At 44.7% G+C, this 24,387-nt stretch overlaps 1 protein-coding gene across 3 annotated transcripts; it reads left to right on the top strand.

The window, feature by feature from the left end:
• The first annotated feature begins 2,909 nt into the window (after window positions 1–2,909).
• urm1 (ubiquitin related modifier 1) lies at window positions 2,910–22,761 on the top strand. 3 transcript variants are annotated; one of them, XR_015106605.1, is made up of 6 exons: window positions 2,910–2,962; window positions 4,972–5,042; window positions 10,705–10,786; window positions 12,146–12,194; window positions 22,119–22,206; window positions 22,449–22,761. XR_015106605.1 is itself a non-coding variant. In XM_086152429.1 (5 exons), exons 1-5 carry the CDS (start codon window positions 2,928–2,930, stop codon window positions 22,122–22,124), a joined length of 243 nt encoding a protein of 80 aa, XP_086008555.1. In that variant the 5' UTR covers window positions 2,910–2,927; the 3' UTR covers window positions 22,125–22,409. The 3 variants fall into 3 exon arrangements, 2 of the variants coding, with proteins under 2 accessions (XP_086008555.1, XP_086008554.1); XM_086152429.1 differs by lacking the exon at window positions 22,449–22,761 and having other exon boundaries at window positions 22,119–22,409; XM_086152428.1 differs by lacking the exons at window positions 22,119–22,206; window positions 22,449–22,761 and adding an exon at window positions 12,845–13,433.
• The last annotated feature ends 1,626 nt before the right edge of the window (window positions 22,762–24,387 follow it).

Raw genomic sequence — 24,387 nt, 5'->3', positions numbered from 1 at the left:
TATGCGATGCATCAAGGACATCATGCTATTCATGCAAATGAAAGAATTTAAGGAAAATATAATTACAAAATAAGGGAATTGTCCAGAACAGGGTTTTTAGCTCTCATATTTTAAAAAAAAAGTACATTCTTGAGATGTAGCTGTACTTTTGTTTTTTTTTTGTCTGTGAATGTGGACATGTTTTGCATGCAAAAGAGGTCAGTGAAATATCAGGATCATTTTCAAGGGTATTGCACACACAAAATGATGCATAACTGGGATCATTTTACAAACACGGCAGTAAAACTGCCATATTCCATACCGCCCTCACTGAATACATTTCATTAAAAGTCATATCTACAAATTGGTAGTGCAACTATTATTACTGCGTAGTGAGATGAAGAAAGAATTGTGACATATCTTCGATAAACTGATCATGAACCTTGTGGCAGCTTAGCAAAATGTGATGTGGCACCCGCTGGTGCTGCGATTACTCCTAAATAACTGATACTCTGACTCTGAAACATATGAATGTGATGCACTTCTTCCCCACGATCCTCCTCTTCGCCTCGGTGCAGTTGGGGATGATGTACTGCGAGCAGTAACGGCTCTCATCACGTCTTCATTATTTTTCCGAACTTTCGCTGACGCTCGCCCCATCCTCGAGCCGCCTCATTTTCCCGCCTGACTCCTTACCCACGCCTCACATGTCCCTCACCCCCAAAAGGCCCCCGGTAGATTCGTCTATCTGCCCTTCCACTGACTCCTCATTAACACATGAATGAAGAGAGGAAGGGCCTGCTAAGGCTTGGACGCCAACAGAAGGCAGGAGTATTTGCAATTCAAACCTCTGACCGACCCCCTTCCACCCCCACCTCATCTTCCCTCGCCTATATACTGAGACTGGAACTGTCACTGCTATGATTGAGGATCTGGGTTAGGGAGGGAGAGGGACAGAGAGGGAGAGACAGATGTGCATTCACACACTCCTGTCATGCCTCTGCACACTTTCATATTGACAAAACATAGCACAAACGCGTGTAGACGTACACAAGCGCGGCAGAATCGGAGTTCCTTTTTTACCGGTGACCTTCCATTATTAGGATTTACCAAGAGCTCATAAAGTCCAAAGCATAAAGGCGAATACGGAGACATACGATCGAGATATAGAAACTGCACAGATATGAATAGATAGCCTCACGAGAAGAGAAAAATAGTCACTAAAAATGATTTTGTCGATAAGAATGTCTAAAAATGGTAGCAAAATAGATTTTTATCAAACAAATAATGTAAAAAGGTGCAGTAAAGAACATAAGGTTAAATGACAAACAATGCAAGGGTAGTAGACAGATACGACACCAATGTATTGCAGCGTGTGGTGGGGAGACTGGCCAGTGGAACTCCAGAATCCTTTGCAAATGATGATGACTGTTGGGAGCTTCTGGTGGTTCTGTGTTAGAGAAAACCATTGTTGAATAGCTGTACAATGTTGTAGTTGATGTGTGACACTGACGTGCACCGTTAGTTGTCGTTACGCGGGGGGTGGGGGGGTGCAACCACAGTCTAACTGTGAGCATTGAGAAAGAAGACCACTGTTGAATGAAAACCATCTTTAAAAGAGCATAATCCTGAGAGCAAGATATCCTTAACTCTTATTGATACTTTGCTGAACACCATTATGCCACAATATTTTGAAGTACAACAGCAATTCAAATGCTGGTGGGTGTTACCTATCAAGACTTTTCTGTAATTCTGTAAGTCTTCTGCATGAAAAATGTGAAAAACATAGATACAATAAAATATAATGAAATTAAATAAGACCTATGTGTTTATTTTGCTTTTACTCAACCAGAATATCTTGTTGACATAAAAGCAAAAAGCTTAAATGGAGACTTGGAAAATGCTAGCAGATATAATATAACAGATGAAAAATAAAACTTTGGTGTTTTTCAGGTGAGATTTTTAAGAATTGAATTTAAGAATTTAAGATTTTTTACCAATTGAGACTTTCACCACATTTTTAGAATTCCTGTAATTCCTGTAAATAGATCATTTGATTTGCCTTTAAATCACTTCAGATTATTTTGAATTTTATCCCCATCTCTGATGAAGAAAAGGTTGCACAGCCATGCTTGGTGTTCAGCTACAATACCCGCTTTGTAAGTCACAATAAACACAGCCTTTTCAAATAGTTTACAATGTCAAACATACTGATTAAGAAAGCATAAAATGGCAAAAGACTTTGAATCTGAAATGGAAGATAGAGATTTGCAGTGAACTGCGTACCTGCAATAGTAGTCCATGAAAGTCCATCATATTTAGGTTACATGTGAAACCTTTTGGTGATTTGTTGAATACAATTGTTTAGCAATGAAAACATATGGGATTCCCAACATATTATGAATATCTTTTATTGCGGGAGTTTTTTCTTTTTATCATTGCAATTGCATGTTTTATTAAAGTGATTTTCATGGGCAAGGAGGGCAGAGACATCATGTAATTGTCTACATTTAATTCCTCCCACAACTTCAGAGCACAAGCCACAAAAGTGAAGGAATTAAAATCCTTATCTCAGTCTGGAAAGGTATAGAATGACTGTTTGTACATTTTTGACGAGGCTTTTTGCCCATCACCGATAATAAGAATTCAATTTTATTTCATACTGCTATTTTTAAGTATTTCCCCGTTTATTCTTTTGTTTTAAATATGTAAGTAAAATATGTTGTGATCATTGCTGATTTTTTTTTCCTCTCCCAAAAATAAATATAATTACCGAATGATGAGAAGCACCTTACTAAAAATTAGTAGACAAATTGAATACACCTCAGAGGGGACAGTAATTAACTATCTTGACTTTTTAATATCCAAATATCGGGGGAAACGCTCATTTCAATTACATACGTCACTTCCTATTTCCGCCTCCACTACTTCCTGCAATCACAAACATCATGGCGGCGCCCGTAGCAGTGCACCTGGAGTTCAAGTAAGTGAATAAAAGCGCTTTAGACCGTTCGTTGTGCGTGTTCTCAAATCTCGGTTCACATATACGGATCCTTCTCGAACGGGGTCAGCCGTCCTGGGTTATCTTCGCGTCGCTATCGTTCGTGTTTTTTAAAAAAAAAACACATTTTAAAAACGAGTATCGCATGTCACAGCTTCGAACGGCGTTTGTCGCATCTGTTGTCGTTGAACCACATCGCCGCTCGAACGAACGATTCTGTGTTTCTACTACGGGTTTCAAATATTAGCTCGGGTTGAAGCGGAGCCGAAATTCGCCAGGAGAGGAAAGGAGACCGCGAAGACTGGCCACAAACACTTGAAATCATTTGTCCGGGTATCTGTGAGATCCGACTCCTACGACTTTACGTGTCTCCCTATGAATGAACTTAACCCGAGGAGTAAACGTCGTGTTTGAGATTTGTTGATCCGTTATTTGCCATAATGCAGAACGCACGGTTAAAGGTTCATAGAAGAGATTTGAAACAAAAGTTCCCTTGCCTCTGATTTACCCTGCGTATATCAGGAGTATTAAAAGCAGAGCATGCTGCAGTGGCTGAGAGTATAAACGCTGCCACCAAACTGAAGTGAAATGTGCAGAAAAGGTTTGATAAAGTCTTACATTTATTACCTTTCAGTTGTCAGTAACTTAAATGTTAAGAAGGTTCAATATTGGTGAAAATGACATTCGTCAAAATCCACATCTTGCTACTCTATTGTAATATAGTCACTTTAGCACAAATCCTTCTGTCACATGGAGCTGTCAGACAGACAGGGGCGGAACAGTATCCATATACATCACAGTCATTTTTTTTTCTTTTATTTATTTCAAAACTGTGACACGTAACTATCTTCTCTAGATATTGGGAAAAAAAAGTCACAAATGTCATGTTTTCTTTTTGTTTATAATCCTTTTTAAATTTAGGAAGAAAAGAAATAAATGACACACTGAATTTGATTATTTCTTTTTTTATATCTTTTTATAAATTATGAAAGAGTAATTTGAAATTTGACCAACTTTAAAATTAGTATCATTTTGATATAATGAGAAACTATCTCAAAAATAACATTGTAGGATATTACCCTGAATAATGGATTTGATGCCATCTTTGGAAATGAGCAAGAAATGGTGTAAAATTCAGTTTGGCATTACATTTGAATTTGAATTATGACTAAGTTTGCTTTCAATTAAAGTGCTTAAGCACACCCACAGACCCGTTCGAAAGGCGGATCAAATTTTGCAGAGGACACACTCAATTAACCAATGTGCTTTGTGTATTCACGTCTCTTAAAATCAACAGGCAGATCTTGTGATGTATCGGGCAGGAGATTTATCGCAGTCCCACGTAGAGGATATTCTTCATCTGCCAATTATTTTGCTTTTAAGAGGACTCAAATATCTTTTAATCACTCACCGAAATCCGTGACGGATCGGCTTCATTCAAGCGGGAATCTTCTCTTCACTGTCCGGCACCTCAAATCTAAGCAAGTTGTTTTAAATTCCCAGGTGTGCATGTGTCCCTTAAGCTCGATTGCCACAAACATAAAAAAAGGCTGTTTCGAAGAAAGTACTCGAAAGGTTATCAGTTTAGGAGTTACACACCTTACTTTTGCATTCCTGGTCTGTGCTCTTCAAGGTCTCTGTCCCAAGTTCACTTCCTATAGATTCTCCTCCAGTTATAAGAAAATGTTCAGTTTTATTTGTCATGGAAAATGCATGCTCTGCCTCCCTGCTCTCTGCAAATTCAAGAAAATCTCCAGAGCTCCCGGTTTTTGCTGTTTTGCCATGCTCTGACTGTTTGAAGTGACAGAAATGAGCGGGGGGCAAAACCCCATCCCAAATTTCACCTGGACCACTGTCAGGGAAAAGGGTGCATTTGTTTATTTGTTTTCATGCAAGAAGTCAGTGTGTCCCAGTGGAAGTCCTGTGAGAACATACCCTCTAATAGTGTCTCAGCACCTCAGATATGCTTTTTTTTTTTTTCTTAATTCCAGAGGAGGAGCGGAGCTGCTTTTTAACGGCGTGAAGGACCATCATGTCACACTCCCCGGTCAACCTGAACCCTGTGAGTAAGAAACCTGCCCCAGTCAGCGTTGTTAGATTCGCCATTCTTTCTGGTGGTCAGGCTAGCACTTTAGCTAGCCTCATCTCAGGCAACTTATGGATAGAGGGGTGGCGCTAGTGTGTGATTTCCTATCTTTTTTTTTTTTTAAATATATTTTATTCATGTTCATGTGTGTACCTTTCTGCCTACTTTGGCAACATGACAGCCTTGCTCCAAACTACAGCTACGCCTGTAACTTTTAGGTATTCATCACAAAAGCCATCAATATGATGTCCCTATTTGTCTTCATATGGCAGACATATTGTAAATAATGTTTGTTATTTTTTTATCGTAATGGCCATGCTTTTTACATATATAGGTTGGACCAGTGGTGATGAAATATGAACAATATGTAAATCAAGTCATGCTAAGGGTTTTTTCCCAAGCTCTGTCCCCTGTATTTATCACGGAGGTGACTCCCCTACAACAATATATTATGAAAATGCATGTCCTGCTCCATGAAGTCAAGATTAATTATGTCACTCTGCGTTAATTACATTTAAAAGGTACTGAGTCTTGCAAGAGCTCTTGCAAACATCACGGCCATGCCATCAGGATTATACCATATGTCATTTTTTCCGATATCCCGCCCATTGCTGCGTGGATTGGACCCTGGCATTTTTTCCAGCAGCACCACCTCCGCAGCTTGCCATTTACTAGCTTTTGGTTTGCTTATAAAACATTTTTGCCACCCATCCACATCATCCATGGGTCCACCATCTTTTCTCCCCTTGTCACTGCACGCCGGAAAATCCAGTGCGCGCACACGATGTTGTGAACGTGGGCAGTGCATATGGCACTTAAAGACGGTAAACGGGCAATGTTGTGCAGACAGCTCTGCCTCCAGCTGGGAGGCAGCAACAACTGATTTTTTTTCTTTTACCATCCTTTGTAAATAACGTGAGAGAGGACATTGAAATAATGTCATCCTGCAAAGCAGAAAATGGTACCCCCTGAGTACTTAGCAGCCGCAAATATCAACATTTCTCCATCAATTTTTTTTTCCCTACCCGAAAACATGCAATCTGTCTTTTTCATATGGTGTAGCGTTGTTATGCACAAGAAGTGCTCAGATGTTACAAAGAGCCACCCTGATGTTACCCAATGCACTGGTAGATATTTACATCCCATATGGTGTAGAGCGGTGAGCATCACCTCGGCAACCTCTGACTTCAGTCAAAGTATTTGAAGGAAGTTCCAAGTATTACACTGCAGTCCCGAGTCAAAGACAGGCCCAAGTCCCGACCTGAGTCTCGGATCTGAAATGACGGGGTTCGACACCCAGGACCTGACGAATATCATTAAAGCTTTATGAAGTTACAATTACTTCTCCACCTCAGTCACAGTCAGTGAGGCTCTGTCTTCAGTTTTTGATGATGAAGTTCAACTCAAGTCGGAGGGTCGATGGAGTCGGATCATCACATTTACGACTCTTGTTGACCTGATCACTTCCCGCCGAGACGTCTGATGAACTTTGCTGTTATTTGAAGGTGTATTGTCATGGGGATGATGTGTTTCATGTCCACTTTGCTCCTAACACACATGATCCATCACAACAGCGAGTTAGAATCTATTAGTTTTAATTTGAAAAAGAAAAAGAAACTATTCGTTTGGCTATCAGACCTTCCCATCTGCGAATATTCCATGGACCTTAACAGTGGTACATCCACTTCCTGGTACCCTTATGGGATTTTAATGTGTCCTTTTTTTCTTCTTTTTTCATTATGTGTGTATGTGTGACTGGGTTGGCAAATGTCCAGTGTGCACCTCGGGAACTTAACCGACTGGACTTTATGTTGCGGCGGGATGGAGCCGCCTTCCCACGCGGGTCACTGACTCCACATAGAGGGGAACCTCTCCGCAGCCCCACTTTATTTCCCAGATCCAGCTCAGGACCCGGCCCACTGGCAGCACAAGAAAGGCAAACGTATAGCCTGTGAAAGGGGGTTAAAATGCAGTGTGTGTGTGTGTGTGTGTGTGTGTGTGTGTGTGTGTGTGTGTGTGTGTGTGTGTGTGTGTGTGTGTGTGTGTGTGTGTGTGTGTGTGTGTGTGTGTGTGTGTGTGTGTGTGTGTGTGTGTGTGTGTGTGTGTGTACGCATTACGGAGGCAATACAATGGGAGAGAAATATGTGTCTTTGGTATTTGTCTAAACAAAGGGTGTTCAACCATGACGCCGATGTTGCCAAGACAACAAAAAGACAAAAGTTGACCAGAACAGGGAATGTCAAGGAGATATGACCTTGCTTCACAGGCTGACCTGTGCGTGCATGTGTGTGGGTGCGTGTGTATAAGACTAAGATGATGAGCGATTCGGTAGCACAGATGTTTTGCCGTGTCTTGGTGTGGAATATTTGCTCTGAGGCTCGACTGAACGGCCTGACTATAAATATGTGTGTGCGCGCGTGCACTTGTGTGGCGGGATTAGGTTTTTTGATCTGAGAAGTGTAACTGAGCTAATTTCGCCTTATGCTGCTGCGCGGTGACGATTGTGTACGTGCATGTGTGTGTGTTTGTGCGTGAGGACCGGGGACGGTGGGGTTGGGGAGTTGAAGGCAGATATAATTGGTTCTGAATCCTTCTTATTTCTCTTTGACCCCGGCCGGTGATTGATGACCCTCGACTGAAAGACCCCTCCCCCACTCTCTATCTCCCTCTCTCTAACTCACACACACACACACATGCACACACACACAGACACACACACAAAACAAAACCCCCATGGTCTAAGGATCACACACTTTTCTCACTGTGCATCAGCAGAAAGATTGATAGCTGCCCCCCCAACACACACATTAACACACACACACCATCACCGAACCGTCATAATCGCACAAAGCCAGGGGGGCAAAAAGGGGCGAAAAAGCAGCGCCGGTTTTGAATCTGCGTCAAAATGGCGCCCTTTTTCCCTCCCCTCCAAGTCTCCTCTCCACCCACACACCGCTGCAATCCCAAGATGCATTACGAGCCACTGACGCATTCCCTCCCCCCCCCCCACCTCGTCCGTTTGTTCTCTCATTTTCTTTTATCACCTCCGTCCATCCCACCCCCCCACCCCCGTCCTTGTTCTTCTCTTTCACCTCTTCCGCCTAATTTCTTTACACCGTCGCTCATCGTTTATACAGACGCCATTTTTTCCTTTTACATTTCGACCGGGTGATTTCTAGTGGTTGATGTTGTGCGTAACCTTAAAAAAAAAAAAGCGTGGCCTGTTGACGTCATCACATCGCCCCCAAATTTAAAATATTGTCGAACCTGTGCATCTGGCAACCCTGGTTCTGTCCCCCCGTACAACTTTGAGCCTGTTCGTTTGCACACAGAGGGGGTGGATGGCTGAAAGAGACCGCAAAATAGATGGAAAGCGGAATGGGGGGCGGAGGGGACGCAGGTTTTATGGAGGGGGCGAGTGAGATAAAGGGGGGAAGGAGAGAGCAAATGAAAAAGTAAATGGGTTAGAGGATGAAGGAGCGGACGAGGGGTAATGGTGGAGAAAAATACAAATAGTCAATAGCAGGGAGAGTGTAAAGGAAGGAGTCGCCTCAAAGAAGGAGTTATGACTACCGTGGTGATTAGTTCTGTTTTTAGCCCTGTAGAGATGCAGGTCAATATTCACTGCCGTGTGTGTGCGTGTGTGTGTATGTGTAGCGCTCTATGCTTGTCTTTATCTATGCATTCATTTTTCCCTAAATCCATGCTTCCATAGCGGTCCGAAGTTGTCAAAGTACCGCCATCATTACGGCCCCACAGCTGAGCAATGAATCCGAACAGCACAGGGATGGCAGCACTTGCACGCGCGCACACACACACACACCAACACAGGCATCACTATTTGCACATCACGCATCATTCACAGACTCTTGCGGCAAAGCTGACCTCGGCAGGTGCCTCTGGAAACCTCTTTTTATTCCTCATTAATAATGATATCCGCTCGATATCAGCTTGAAAAAGGAGATTTAATGCACGTTGTTGCTGTTGTTTCATTCACCCCATGTCTATATGATGCTCTGTTATCTGTCTCCTCAGATTGGTGTGTGTGTGTGTGTGTGTGTGCGTGTTCCCTAATGGCAATACAGACTCTGCTGCTCTCTGGTTTCAACGAATGGAACCTTGAACTTGGACATTTCCCATTGGTTCTGTTTGCACAGAATCCAAATCCCAATGGCTTTAAAACACAAATGCTGCTGTACTTCCTGCTTTGTTTTTGTTTTGATTGGTTCGATTGCATGCGCAGTTTATTCACTGTCAACATATTTTTTTTTGTGACCACAGATCTGAAATGGAGTGTGGGTTTTGCATACTCAAAATGATGATTTGAAGAAAAAAAAAATCATCTTGCTATGGTACCCATTTCGGATTCATTTTAATTTCATGAATTAACAAAATCCACTGTTCCATGTGATCTGGGGAATTCAGTGCAGTCGCACTCGGTTATAACCCCGTGAGGTATCAGCGAGCTGACCGCACCTCGTGTCAGACGTGCTAGCGTCCTGATGCGCTATTAGCTTTTCCTCCGACACGGCTGAACTCCAAAATCCCAGCGCGGTTTTCGACGGCACCTGTCGGGGCTTCGGGGGCTTCGCTCGAACACCTGGTGGAGGACGACCCCCCGCCCCCCAACATCCTCCTACCCTCCGGTCTCCTCCGTCCTTCTCGTTCACCTGAAGTGCATTAGCTCTCCCCTCACACGTCTCCATCTTTGATCTTTTTTTTGCGCACACGTTTGTGTGTCTGCGTGCACGTGCACTCCCATTCCTGTGTGTGAGAGGAGAGATATGGCTACCTACGTAGTTCCTCAGAAGCATGCCAGGCTGGCGCGGATATCACAACAGCACGCACAAACGCCACACCGATCAGGTAATTTGTAGTAAAAAAAAAAAAAAAAATCGCACCTTTCTTGATATTTTCCAATTTTAAAGAGAGCCAGAAGCCAAAACACACGCTCCACCACCCTTGCCCCACGCGGGATTTGCATGACAGTGACAGCGTAACTCTATATAATATATTCATTGTTGGATATTTAGTGGGGATTTTTGCTAAAACCTCTCATTGTGTGCACGTTTTGTGTCTGTCAGGCAGCCGGAGTGAGGCTCGGGCTATTGTTGAGACAAGGTCAGCGCAATTGTCGAAGAGGTCGACCTCGGAACGCTCAGCCATCGCTGACGTTTAATCTCCAGCAAGAAGCGTCGAGTGTGTGATTCTTTATTTGATGCTCTGAGGAAAATCTGTTTTCTTGTTTAAATGCCCGTCTTTTTAAATTCACACAAACATACGCGCATACACACACACGCGCATACACATACATGCGCGTTACATTTTAATTCCTGCCAAGGTAAACAATGTCACTCTTGGCCAGTGACACCGGTCATACCCTTCCCCCACTTCCCAGCCTGCTCCCCCCAAACCCCAACACACAAACTCATACATATACATGCACATAGATGCTCGCACACACACACACACACACACCGTGTCCCGCCTGGTGCTTCTGTCGCGTCACATCGACCAGGGGGCTGGAACCGTGCACCTTGACCCCTGACCTGTGACCTCTGTTGTCTGCTTGTGCTTGTGTGTGTGTGTGTGTGTGTGTGTGTGTGTGTGTGCGCGTGCGTGCGTGCACGTTTTACAGGGGATGTGAAGCAGCTGCTGGTCTGGATCCGACGGAACTTGCTGAAGGAACGACCGGAGCTCTTTGTCCAAGGCGACTCCGTGTGAGTGTCCGCCGCACTTGACACACACACTTGATCGGTGTGCTGCACTATAATCCTAAAGGGTGGGGGCGGTGGGTTTTGAATATCAGCCACCGCAAAATAGACAAATGCAAGTGCAGTATCCGATCAGATCGATCGAATAGAGATGCAGAGGGCAAATCTTGAGTGTCGCATTTCTCTGAAATCGTTTGAAACTGCAATCAAACAAGTAAAACCTGTGTGTGTGTGCGTGGGTGTGTCTGTGTGTCTACGATTCCAGGGCTCACCGCATCCTTATAGGGCTGGCTGACTTTTACAGCTACCTTTGTGCAGGACTATTTATAGCCTCACCTACCCGGTGAATGGAGGGGGAAGCAGGGCTCCCATAAAGCCTGCAGATCAGATCCGTGTGTTTGTGGATGCTGTCGGCACCTTATGGGTTTTTTGTCGTTGTTGTTTTTTGTCGTCAAGCATCATCGAGATGTTTTTTCAGATCGCGTGGCATCTCATCGTTTTGTCCTCCCCGCCCGGCGCCAGCATGAGTACACAGGCTCACACCTCTCCGGTGTCGTACAGCGTCTACTAGCTAGACGGAGGCTTATTCAATCAGCTTCACCTCCGCTCTTGCTGTCGCCGCCGCTTTTCAGGAAAAAAATGGTCAAACCTACATTTGAGGGAGTCGGGGGATGATGGGGGAAAAAATCAACACGGCAGTCGGGATCGCAAAACGCCAAGTTTCGTCATTTATTTTTTTGGGCCAATGCAGCGGTTTACATAGTGATATTAGCAATGAGGAGAACCCCTCACTCCTCCTCTGGAATCACACACACACACACACACACACACGTTCAGTCACTGAACACAGTCACATTTCATGCATCAGGCTACATCCTGCACCACATTGCCGCTCCACCGTGATGGTTTTTGTTCTATTGTGGATTCAATAATATCAGAATATGATTCCACACTTTCTCAACTTCACTACATTTTATTTTAATGAAAATAGATACATTTTTTTTTAAAACCCACTGTTTTTTTCATGTCCATACAATCTATCCTTCAATTAGCATTCCTGAATTAGCATTAATGTGAGGATGAAGTGTTTGGATGAAATGTAAAGACAATTTTGTTTTCCATTTCTCGCAAAAGCATTCCTATATTTTCTGTAGCACGTCTCTCGCCAGTGTTTTATAAATGTCATATTCTCATCCAACAACCTTCTCCGGTCAATCTCTTCCACGTGTGATTAGCCGATCTCTCCTCGGCTGTCGGATTCTTCCATAGCCCGCGTGTCAGAAATGTGTTTTCGGTCCCTCGCCATTGGGAAGCATGTCTGACTGTGGTGTGTGTGTGTGTGTGTGTGTGTCCACACTCCTACAGGAGACCTGGGCTTCTGGTGCTCATCAACGACGCAGACTGGGAGCTAATGGTAAGTCGCATTCATATTGCCACTTTGTGTGTATGTGTGTGTGTGTGTGTGTGTGTGTGTGTGTGTGTGTGTGTGTGTGTGTCTGATACCCAGGAAATCTAGGTTGTTTTTTTTTTAGTTATGAGCTCCTTCTCAGGCCTACACTCACCGTTGTGAGCTCATATTGTGACACAACTTCACATCTCACACACACACAGGCGGTCCTGCCTGTGTGTGTGTGTGTGTGTGTGTGTGTGTGTGTGTGTGTGTGTGTGTGTGTGTGTGTGTGTGTGTGTGTGTGTGTGTGTGTGAGAGAGAGATCATGACGGGCAGAACCCGTGTTCACTGAGACTGAAACAATTTGCAAACAGCTGCAAAATAAGTTTGTCCTCGGGGGGGTCCTCATATGTGCGCACACATTTACATGCGTGCGGCGATGTGAGGCTGTCCGCTGAAAGCAGACGATTCAATCACAGGACTGGGCTCAGACGCTAAATGAAATCAAATGTTTGTCATTGATCGGACTCCGATGGGATGGCAGGAGCATATTTATTGGTAAACACATATTTCTCCCTTGATCTAATAGTATAGATGTTTGAATATTGAATATTTTCCGTGTGTGTGTGTGTGTGTGTGTGTGCGTGTGCGGGCGGGCGCGCCTTTGGCCTCAGGGGGAGTTGGACTACCAGATACAAGACCAAGACAACATTGTGTTTATTTCCACACTTCACGGAGGATAGGAGATATTGAACAGTGGCCACATCGCGGGACAGCCTCCTGCAAACCTCAGCAGCCCCTTACTCTTCCCCTTAGCACTTCGACAAAACGCCTAGCCCCCCCCCCAACGCCTCCCTCCCCGCGTTACAGAGCCCGTCAACGCCGCATCCTGACAAAACCAGGCGTTCAGAGGCATCCAGGGGTGAGCAGGAGGGGGAGGAAACCCCGAGGAGCAAGAGTAGCAGGAGCGACTGAGAGGACTCCTGCTGATATTCCTAGTGGACGCCAACGTTTCATTTCTCAAAAGAAATGAATGAATTCATTTCTCAAAAGGTCTGCTGGCCTGCGCAAAGGTGTGACTGTAAATATCGTCAACGGCCGCTTACACCTCATCTGTCAGCTTGGACCTCAGAAAAACAATGTCCGAACCCACCACGAATAGTGAAACTTATCATTATATAATAAACCCGTTTGCTGTATTTGTATTATTTTTCTGTCATTGTATCTCTACAAAAACCTATACCAATAAAGCCTTTTAAATATTCACACCTGTGTCTTTAAAGTGTTATTTTTTCATAACATCATTTTGTGATTTATTTTTAACTTGAAATATTACTTTGCTATTGCCACATAAACATTCACTTTTTAAAATCTTGTTAATTTTTAGTTTCATTTACTGTAAATGTCACCACCTATTTATAGCATTACATTTCATAGCACTGTACTTTGAAGTACATCATAATTTGGCCATTTGTTTTTGTTTGTTTATGAATAAGTTTCCTATTACCATGCAAACATGTCAAAAACTCATTTTTGAAAATGTTTTTATTTCCATGTTTTTCCTATTTAATACCTCCATTTGTATATTAGTAGTGTTATTTTTAATAAAATGTAATAATTCTATTACGGTTAAAAAAAAACATTTTCTTCAAATTTTATTTATGTTGCTTTTACAATGTAAACATATTCCTTTTTGATTTTTTTTTTAAAACTTATTGTTTCATATTACCACTACCACTACCTTTATTTTAATGGCGTTATTTTTTACCACAGTATAATTGTTCTGTTCAAAATGGAAAGCGTTTTTTGACGTTTTATTTAAAAAAAAAAGATTTTCCTGCACGTGTAAGGGGCGTCCCAGTGAACTGCATTTCAAGACTGTTTACAAAATATATATTTTATTGTAAACTCCTTCTTTAGTGGGTTCACAGATTGAATACACGGAAAGTCTTCATACACACACACACACACACACACACACACACACACCCTCCCCCCTCCGACCAAGTCCGACCAGGACTATCTGATCGATCGATCGATCGATGGAAGCCCAGCTCTGATCAAACTGCACTTTTAGGCTGATTAGAGGAGGTCCCAGCCTCCCTAAGCCCCCGCTCAGTCGGAATATTCATAGGAGAGCCTGCATGTGTGTGAGAGGGAGACCAAGGAGTGTGTGTGTGTGTGTTAGTGTGTGTGTGCAGGGGAGGGAAGGGGGTGTTACCGGACCTCTGCGGGAGGTCCGGGGTCTCGCCAGCGGGCCGCCGTCCCCTGAGCGCCCGGGGCGACCCCAAGGCTTTTCTCGGCCGCGGAGTCCCGATTCGCAACGGAAAACCGTCCGAGAATAGCGCACAGAAAAGAGATGCAAATCAGGCCGAGAAAGAGAGAGAGGAGGAGCTCTCAGATATTGTTTTATTATCATTATTCCGATGTATTTACACCCCCCCTCCTTCCCAACACGCCCCCACCAGCGGGACAGAGCCGGAGCCTCTGCATCCCCAGTTTCACCCCGCGGTCTCCCTTTCCTGTCATTTCTATATTTTTTACCCCCCCCACATCCTTTCCAATCCCCCGTCCATCATCTCATCATATCGGATCCAAGACCCACCACTATCACCTTTCCCGTCCTGCGTGTCCCGGGCAGGTTCTTGTGAGTCCCACCGACAAAGTGTGAGGAGGCGGAGGAGGCAGGCGGCCTTGAACGCAACAGATAAAATGAACCCTTGTGCTGGGAAAATACATTATTTTTATACTTCTTTTCAATTATAACAAATATATCTGGAGCCCTTATACTCTTTTTTTGGTGGAAAGCTGTAATCTTTTTGCACATAACGTCTTATAAATAAATACAATAATTAGAATTATTATATGTATATATATTGTGTTTTTTTTTAAATACAATCATCCTCCATGGTAACCAGTGACATTAATTGGTTATAAAAGAGCAAATTGGTTCCCTGTCGTTTTCTAACACGTTAAAGTAGTTGGTATTTAATGTTGCACGTTTATCCAAAATTGTGTGATTTTTGGAGAATTTAGTTATTTTGGTCTTAAATCTGTGAAATAACAGCAGAGTTGCAGCTGAATCACTAGCTTGTTGTTTTAAAATTAAAACGCGTAAGTTGAGGGAACACCTTCCCTGTTTTGTTATAGCATCTCATAAAAACAGTTTCATGTTGCAAATTCTCTCCCGAATATCCAGGGAATTGTGCGGGACGCGTGCGCGGTCGGGCGTGCACGTCGTCGTCGTCGCACGTCAGCAAACGTGTTGCACTGTTGCACGGATCCCTACAACAGACAGCTTTAGCCTTTTGCAGGCTCCACGGCGACACACCGTTGTGTGTGTGTGTGTGTGTGTGTGTGTGTGTGTGTGTGTGTGTGTGTGAGTGTGTGTCCGAATCACTCTTGAAAATTAGTCTAAAAAGAATTAATGGAATTTAATTTTGGAAAAAGGACCTACCTAACATATTTTAATTTTTTTCTTCGCCTGTGTTTTATTGGGCCATAAAGTTATTTTATGTAGGCAGACTTTCTATAGTTTCATGTTTAATAATTCACCAATTTCATATATTTTATGTGTTCTTTTCCTTCATTTAGTGCTCTTATTTATACTCACTTTTATTCTAAACTATTCGTTGTTTATTTCCCTATCCTCTGCAGCTGAAATCCATATTACATTTAACCAGTAAGTGATTTAAAAATCTTATTTTAATCCGTTACAACAAGTGCATTTAAGATAATTGTAAAAAACAAAAAGAAAATAAAATCACGTGATGTCCGGGCTCCAGGAGCCTGTCAGCCTCCATCACCCAGGCCCTTATTGCCTCCACCTCGTCATAAAAAACGCAGCATTACAGAAATAAAATATATTTAGACGATTGTGTTCTGATCCAAGTAGGGCCCGTTACATATTTTAAACCTGCGGCGTGTCTTGCTGAACGGTTTGGGTGGACGTTACGTTATGACACGTGTTATTACTATGTTATTACACATTAATGACACTATGATAATGTATTTACAGCTTATATTTTTTTTCCTGCCTTCCCACGCTGGTTTTTGCCGTCCCACTGTCCGCTCCTGTCACCACACGCACGGGGGAAAAAAAAAAGGAAAACAGGCCTCGCCGCCAGCGCGCCACTCGCAGCGACTCCTCTCCAAACTCGATACATCGACGCCTCCGCTCGATATGCGCCATTTAAAACAAACAGTCCTGATTAGATCTTCGACAAAGTGTAAATAGCAATCGAAGGGGAGATGGGGAGGAGGGGGTGCAAAACTGCGACGACAAAAAAAGGAGAAGAAAACAAGGACAGTAAAAGGAAAAAAAAACATCAACCGTGTTTCCACCTCCGTGGCGCAGCCCTGCGTCTTTTTCTCCTCCGCAAACATGCACATTTGCGTCTTACCTGCAGCGACGCACGTCGAGAGTGCAGGCCCCCAGCCTTCCACCCCTTGGCTTTCCTTTTCCATCTCCCTGCCCCCCCCCCCCTCCAGCCCCCTCGGAGGCCTGCATTCTCCACGGCTATATTTATTTACATTTTTTTTTAGTATCATTATTGTTTTTCAGCCAAAAGTGGCGGCAGTGATGAGTGTGAGTCCGCAGCAACAGATGTCCACACACAATTCTCGGGGTCGAATATTGAGTTTACTCAAGAATTGCGTTTGGACAATCAGTCGCTAAAGACTCCTGGGTGTCCTCTGCCTGAGTGTGTGTGTGTGTGTGTGTGTGTGTGTGTGTGTGCGTTTGAGTGTGTGTTCGAGTTATTTAGGCTGTTTTACACGTGCTCTATAAGAGACACCTGCTACGAGCTATTTGGATCCAACGGATGGATTTTTTTTTTGTTTATTTCTAATTTAATTTTTTTTTCTTCTCCCTGGTGTTTTGGGTCCTTCTTTTACGAGAAAGAGGAGGAAGATTCAAGAAGAAGAAGAAGAAGAAGATCAAGAGGGAGTAAAAGTAGAAAATAATCCTCCAATCACATCACTGGAAACAAAATAGATAAGTAAATAAGGGGCAACTTCACACCCCCTTTCAGCAGCCTCTTTCCTCCATCCTGGATGAAAAGATATGTTTTCCAAATGTTTTTTAAAAAAAAAAGCTGCGAAGACTTTCCTTCCTCTTTCTTTTTTTTAAATCCTAAATGCTGTTTTAAAAATGCCCCCCCTTCCTTCTGCTTCCCCGCACATCTACAGCAGTGGTTTGTAGTAAAGTTAACCCCCCAAGAGTGTGTGTGTGTGTGTGTGTGTGTGTGTGTGTGTGTGTGTGTGTGTGTGTGTGTGTGTGTGTGTGTGTGTGTGTGTGTGAGTGTGTGGAGAGGGGGGTCAAAAAAATGGCTGAACGGCCACCGCGTCCCCCAATAAAACTACAAATCAACCCGGATGTGAGTTCCTCGGTTCCCGGATGGAGAGTCAGGAAGGAAACACACCGAATAGGACTTTTTTTTCTTTTTCTTTTCTCTCTTCCAGTTGCGGAAGCCGTGTCTCCATCCACTTCCACCTGCGTGTCATCCGCCCGGAGGTGCGCGACGCCTTCCCACGGGCTTTCACGCAAAAAAAAAAAAATGTAATAATATAGTAATAACATAGTAATAACAGTAAAGCATCCTTTCCTCTTTCAAGAGGAGTGACGCTCCGTCCTTCCTCCCGTGGGTTCGGGGAGGAGTGGGGGGTCCACGACAGCCAGCCTCTCAAGAAAAAAAAAAAAATTTTTTTTTTTTTTTTTTTTGCTCCTCTTAGTTCCCCGCGGATGCGTCCTTGTCAGTTTCCCCGCGTTGTCGTGCGTTCTCCCCGCACGGACCCTCCTCGGCGTCGGGTGATGACAAAAAGCGTGTGAGGAGCAGCAGAAGCGGTGATGGTGAGCTCCTCTCCGGACACACTCCCCCTCCTCCTCCTCCGTCCATCCTTCCAGCGTGGGTCTCTCGGACCGACTGACTGAGCGGACGCCCGCGTCTCTTCTCTGCCCTCCCGGCTTTTCTTCGCCTCCCCCCAACAATGAAGCGCCTCGTCCGTGGCGTGGCGCTGCGTGGCGCTGCGTGGCGCGGCGTGGAGTGGAGCGGCTCCTCGCCTGGTACTGGACTTGAATCCCGCCGCGGGGCTGATAAATGGCCATTGTGCTGCTTAACTCATGAATCTCGCCTGTCCTCTGTGTGTGTGCGTGTGTCGCGCGCACGCGCACGCACACACACACGCCAGCAGCTGCGATGAGAAAACCGGCAGACCCCCCCCCCCCCTCGCATCAACTCCACCCCCCCCTCTTAAAGACACAACAGCCCAGTTCTGTGCGCCGAAGAAGAGAGAGAGGGAGAGATGACAATCCCCACTCTGTTTACTCTCCGGTCGCGGTGCACGACGCGCACTGCACGCACACACACATCCACGCACATGCACTCCCCGTCTCCTTTTGTGAGCAAACTAGTGCAACGCCGTAACCAGGCACTTGGGCATAAAGTGGTGCCTTCAGGGTCCATGTGCAGTCCAAGGTGGGGGTGCAAAAAAAAAAAGGGATGTGGGGGTGTTACTGTAGGCCCTCTTGTTCAGTGTGACGGAAAAATGAGGTGATTCTCGCGTGGGGGGGCACAGAGGACCTGTTGTCTCCCCGCACTTCACGCATCTCTTACGAAACCGCGCGATAAGAGGGGAGACGGGAGCGCAGGGAAGACACCGGCGGGTCACGTGGTTGTGCCATGATTGACACCTTCACAAGATCCACCCGTGTGTGTGTTTGTGTGTGTGTGTGTGTGTGTGTGTGTGTCGTGGTCGCGGTCACGCCGCTCCATCTCCATCTCTTATATATCAGCACTTTTCCCTGCGCTGCGTTTGCGCCGCAGCGTTTGGATGCTCGCAAACACCCTCTCTCTCTCTTTCTCTTTCTCTAATAAATCATCCTGACTGATCCCGCCCCTGGCGCGGGGGTGGGGTGGGGGTGGGGGGTTGTGGGGAGGTGGGGGTCCTCCTCTTTTTAAAGCTCAATCCGTTCTTTCCCTTTTCAACTCTTCTGAAGAAGCCGAGTTAACCTCTGCTGATCCACGGGCCCCGGAACCCTTCCAACACCCGACACCCTCCCCTCATTCATTCAGCCGGTCACTCATTCATTACCCAGGTTTTTTTTTATTTAGATATTTATTTATTTTTCTCAAGTGGGGTGAAAAGCAAATCCCTCCATTACCATTGTAACCCCCCCCCCCCCCCCCACTTGGCCTTTTTTTTTTTTTTTTTCTCACGCCAACCCCCCCCAACCTTCAAGAGGCGGGAAAACTCATAAGTCAAGAGGTTCCACTTTCACTCTCACCTTGATGAGACCCTCCTCCTTCCCCTCTTCCTCCCTCGTCCAGCCGCTCCTCCTCCTCCTCTGCTGGTTGTAGATTTAAATGGCTTTGACACACCGTGTGTTCGCCGGTGTGTGTGTCCCTTTTTGAAAAAAAAAACAAAAAACGAAACAGTGTGGATTGCACGCACGCACGTCTGCGGTAGGATGATGGGGGGGTGGGGGGTCAACAAGTGAGGCGGCGTGCACGTGCCGAACCCCCGGACGGAAATACGCGGACGACCGCCGCGAAGGCTCTTCGTCTTCATTTGGGAATATTTGCCCCGGGGGAAGAAGAAAAGAGGGAACCCCCGCCGCCACCACCTAGGAAGTGTCCTAGCTCGCCATTTAAAAAAAAATCCAATGACCTGCTGGCGGCTGAGAAGCGGCAAACACAAAGAGAACTGAAACACCGTCGGACGGCGGCGGCTCCGGCATTGAGGCCTTTTAGCTCGGTAGCTTTCATGCCGGGCTGTTGGTCTTGGTGGCCTATAGCCGGGGTGTGTGTGTGTGTACAAACACAAACAGTAGGGGACCGCCGCACTCCACGCAAGGTGCCCCCCCCCCCCCCCCCACCGCCCACCCCCACCCACCCAACCATTCACAAATCAATGTTTAACCCGCCGGCTAAAGGGCCTGGCAGGGTGGAGGAGGAGGAGGAGGCCATGAAAACCGCTCCATTGAGAGGCGGAGAGGAGAGGGAGGACAAAGCAAAGCAGGTTGGTGGTGGGGGGGTGGAGGGAAGGGGGGGGGGGGGTCCTTAAAATAAACCTCCCCTTGTGAAGGCATCTCCTCCCCGCTGCTCAGGAGCAGCCCGGGAAGGTGGTGTTGGGGAGGGTGCAGGGTCGGCATGGAGGATGGAGATGGAGCCGGGTGGGTGGAGGGGGGGGTGCTATTGATTTTTGCCCTCCTGCGGGAAACGTTGCCCAGTGGAAAAAGGGAGAAGCGGCGTGGAAATGGGTGGAGCGTCCACCTGCTCCGGGCCGACCCAGACCTCGCGGCCGCCGCCGCGGAGGAAGCCGGACGCACAGCCGGTTGGTGCGAGGAGGAAAGTTCTCCTTGTTCTGCAAGGAGGGGGGGTGTTTGGTGACGGATAGTTGACCCCTCGGAAAATCCGGGGGTTACCTGGCGACCAGATGAGAGGCCCATCCCAAAATGCTTCTCAAACACCCCACCCGGGGCGACTAAACGACCCAGATTAAAAGCTTAAAAGGGGGAAATTCCGAATGAGCGGGCGAGTGTGTCCGGTTAGCACACACTCCCCCCCCCTCCTCCTGCTCCCCGAGCACGCCGCTGCCTAAACATCCCCCAGAATTCTTTGACATTGGCTGAGCTGTTGCTTGGCAACAAGGCGACGGACAGCGTCATCCAGCGAGCGGCGGAGAAGATGAGAAGCGGGGAAAAGTCTCCTCTAATCCCCCCAGCCCTTACTTTGGAGAGAGCACCAGGGCAGCTCGCAAACGTCACGTCATTAATAGTTTATAAGAAGTTAATAGACGGTTCGCGCCTTTACAAGCTTTTAATAAGATTTTAAAAGCCAACGCGTATCATTTCTTCCTGTATTGGAGCACGAGAGAGCGTCTAATCCTTCCTTTGACGTGAGCTCGCCTCATTTGACAAATATCGACACTCCTCAACCTGTTCAAATGAAGCCTCAAAACATCCGCTTCATTCTAGGCAGGCTTTAAAAGAGGATACACACACACACACACACACACACAGAGACACACACACACACACACACAAAAAAAAAAATAGATGAATAAAATAAACCACAGGTTTCCATGATGGCTTACTGGCAGATGACCCCAGAAAATTAATCTACGGCTAGACAGTAACGCAAAAAAGGGGTTTAAGGTTTTTTTCTGTGACATTTATACTGAAACCATTTCACCGCTTGATTAAAAAAAGGAACAATACTCTCATAACACACTGTAACTGTAATAGTAAAATAACTGTAATGTTAATATCCTGGACAAAAAAAAACAGCCTGAAATAACCCAACTGTTGTCATTCATTAATAATTGACTGTAATCGTAATAATGTAATAAATGTAATTATTGTTGTATTTTGTTAATTATTGTAAAAAAAATAAATACAGTATAGAACACCCAGCTGTAATTTTACTGAAATAACACACTGGAATTGAAATAATAGAATAACTGTAATTTATATATATATGTGTGTGTATATCATATCTATATATATAATAGAATAACTGTAATTAATTTGTACGTATATATGTATATGTATTTCTATATACATAAACATTGCTTGACAAAAAAGGCTTACTTTACTGTTTTATAACAATGTTATACACATTTTTTGCCTGACAAAAAAAAAAAAAAACATGTATGGAAAAAATTAACTATAATTGAATAACTCTAACTATAATAAACTATAATTCATAGAATGGCTTTTTAAGCTGAGGGTAACAAACAAAGATATATTGAAAGACAGCTTTTGAAAGCAAAGGGCATACATGAATATAAAAATTTAATTTGCATATGTGACCGAAGTTCAGGAACGTGACGGAAAATATCAAAGTGGTAAAGTGTGTTTTTTTCCCGTGAACATCATACTGTCTTTGTTGCCGCCCACACGGCGCCCTTACTGTACACTTACACTCTTCTGTTTCTTTCTTTCAGGTCTAAAAGGCGCTGATGCAGAACATCAAAACGTGGAGGAGATGAGCCTCCCAAAGCTGAAGTTCGGCAGCGTTTCACTCAGCTGGAAGTACGGTATTCACACTTTATTTTGCATTAAATAAATATTTATCATTATTTTGCATGAAACAGGAAGTTGCTCTCGCACTTCCTGTGACCTCGCTGCGAGGCTCGCGCGGGTGGCGTGAAAACGGGGCCTCCTTGAATTGTGCAAACATCACACCGCTGAGGTCTGGTGGGCGATGAGGGCTTAGGAGGGTATGTGTGTGTGTGTGTGTGTGTGTGTGTGTGTGTGTGTGTGTGTGTTTGTAGGGTGGGCGGCCAGAGCTGCTGAGTAAGAGGGTCTGTGCCACATGGCTCAGGCCCTGAGTGACGGGTATTGACCCGCCCAGCCAAAAGACGTCTCTGTGGGAACACTATTGATTATCGCCGTGGCAATAAAGGTCCCCCGAAGCTTGTGAGAATGTCAGCGATCTCCGCTGTGTCCCCGCTACCCCTGGCTCCCGTACAACGCAAACACAAAGGCCGGAGCACCTTCGCCACCACACCTCTGAACCCCGCCAACTCTCAGCCTCCCAGGCTGAAGGGGTTGCGACGGGTTCGGGGAAGTCCTGGCGGTGCGTAATTTCCAGGCGGGGTGCAAACTCTCCGGCGGAGGGTGGATTCCATTGTGCTCAAGGGTCTGTTCAAAACAAATTAACATGAGTAGCGCCTACCTGATAAGGCTTTTTTTTTTTCAGAAACATCACCTTCTACAGCCACCTGCACTATCCAACATTATTCAACAACAACTACAGCGTGTGAAAATTGATTTGACTGAGAAAGCTATAGCTTAATCTATATACATATACATATACATATACATAAATAGACATATACATATACAGATACAGATACACATACACATACACATACATATACATAAATATACATACACATATACACATACACATACATATACATAAATATACATATACATATACATACATTGTGATAACTGTATAATACCATTGTATTTAGCTTAGAATTCATGGTAAACTCGCATGTAGGATTTTTGTGTGGGTTTTGTGAAAAATGCATGTGTATCGGACCGGGCAATATATTGATACATTGCAACGCTGTCCATCTTTTATATCACAAAGCGAGTGTTTGCTTTTCAAATATAGAAATTGGGAAACATAATTCACTGTCTGTTTTCAGAGCGAAATGATTTTTGAGTAAAAATCTATTTTTAAATCAATTTTTCTTTAATTTTTTTGTTGTATTTGAAATGTAATCAATTTTTCCAATTTGCGCCAATTTGGTGAATGAGTTTCAAAATGTCTTTTGCGAACAGGTGTCGAGTCACCTCAAAATGTCCGTAAGTGTCATGCCAGGATGTCTTATTTTAAAGTCAGCAGGAAAAATTGGCTGAAAACCGATGAGACGATACTAAATATCTAACAAGGATTTAGAATGAGCGAGAAATTGCTTGAAAATGAGGATTTAAGAAAAAAAAAGATAAGCATGACATGATGTCAATTGAAATTAATGTCATAAATGAAATTATGACCTTTATAAATGAATCAGAGCGCTGATGCTAATTAACCATCGTTTAATGCTCGTGGCCTCAATTAACACCCAAACCTGTAACTGGCAGTGGGTTCAGATCCTCAATATCAACAACGCTGCAATAAACAAATAGATATTGATGACATTCATTGCTTACATAGCATCGGTGGAATAAGTGCGATGACGGATGAACACGATCCTGTATTTTTTTGAAAAGATCTGTCAATGTGAAGAATATTTCAGCCACTCTCTTTCAAGCAAAGATGCATGCATGTGCTCAGAGTTTGATCCATATTTTCCAAATTTCACTCAGAAGGAGTTAAAATTTGCTTTCGGGTCATCGGGATGAACTCACGTGTCCAAGATGCGTATTGGAGTCAAGTGAGAGTCAGGTGGTAAGTACACACCTGCAAATCCTATCCTTATTTATTCTCTCTTTCACACCATTATATTTTCCCTATTCTTTCTCTCACTTTCCCTTTACTAGCGCCTTTTAGCTGCCGCCCCCCTCCTCCCCTGCCCGCTCCTCACGCCCCAACAGCACCTCCACCCTTGACCCCACTGTGAAAAGTTAGCGCACCCCGGGGTTGAACTCCGTTGCGGCGGCCGCCGCTGGGAAAGTGGCCCCGGACATGTGCGAGTGTGTGTTTGTGTGTGATTCTGGCAACACTTGGGGTGTCATGAATAGGAAAGGTTTGAC

The sequence above is a fragment of the Fistularia commersonii genome, chromosome 9 (assembly GCF_037954325.1).
Source record: "Fistularia commersonii isolate RoL2024-O1a breed Wild chromosome 9, RoL_Fcom_v1.0, whole genome shotgun sequence".
Classification (NCBI taxonomy): domain Eukaryota; kingdom Metazoa; phylum Chordata; class Actinopteri; order Syngnathiformes; family Fistulariidae; genus Fistularia; species Fistularia commersonii.
This window is presented reverse-complemented; position numbering and strand designations above follow the sequence as displayed.

Bases quoted from the DNA above. Each gene is read 5' to 3' on its own strand.
- urm1 (XM_086152428.1), top strand. From the start codon at position 2,928: ATGGCGGCGCCCGTAGCAGTGCACCTGGAGTTCAA. The intron at 2,963-4,971 runs GTAAGTGAATAA...TCTTAATTCCAG, and splicing joins GCAGTGCACCTGGAGTTCAA to AGGAGGAGCGGAGCTGCTTT. The intron at 12,195-12,844 runs GTAAGTCGCATT...CTTTGGCCTCAG, and splicing joins ACGCAGACTGGGAGCTAATG to GGGGAGTTGGACTACCAGAT.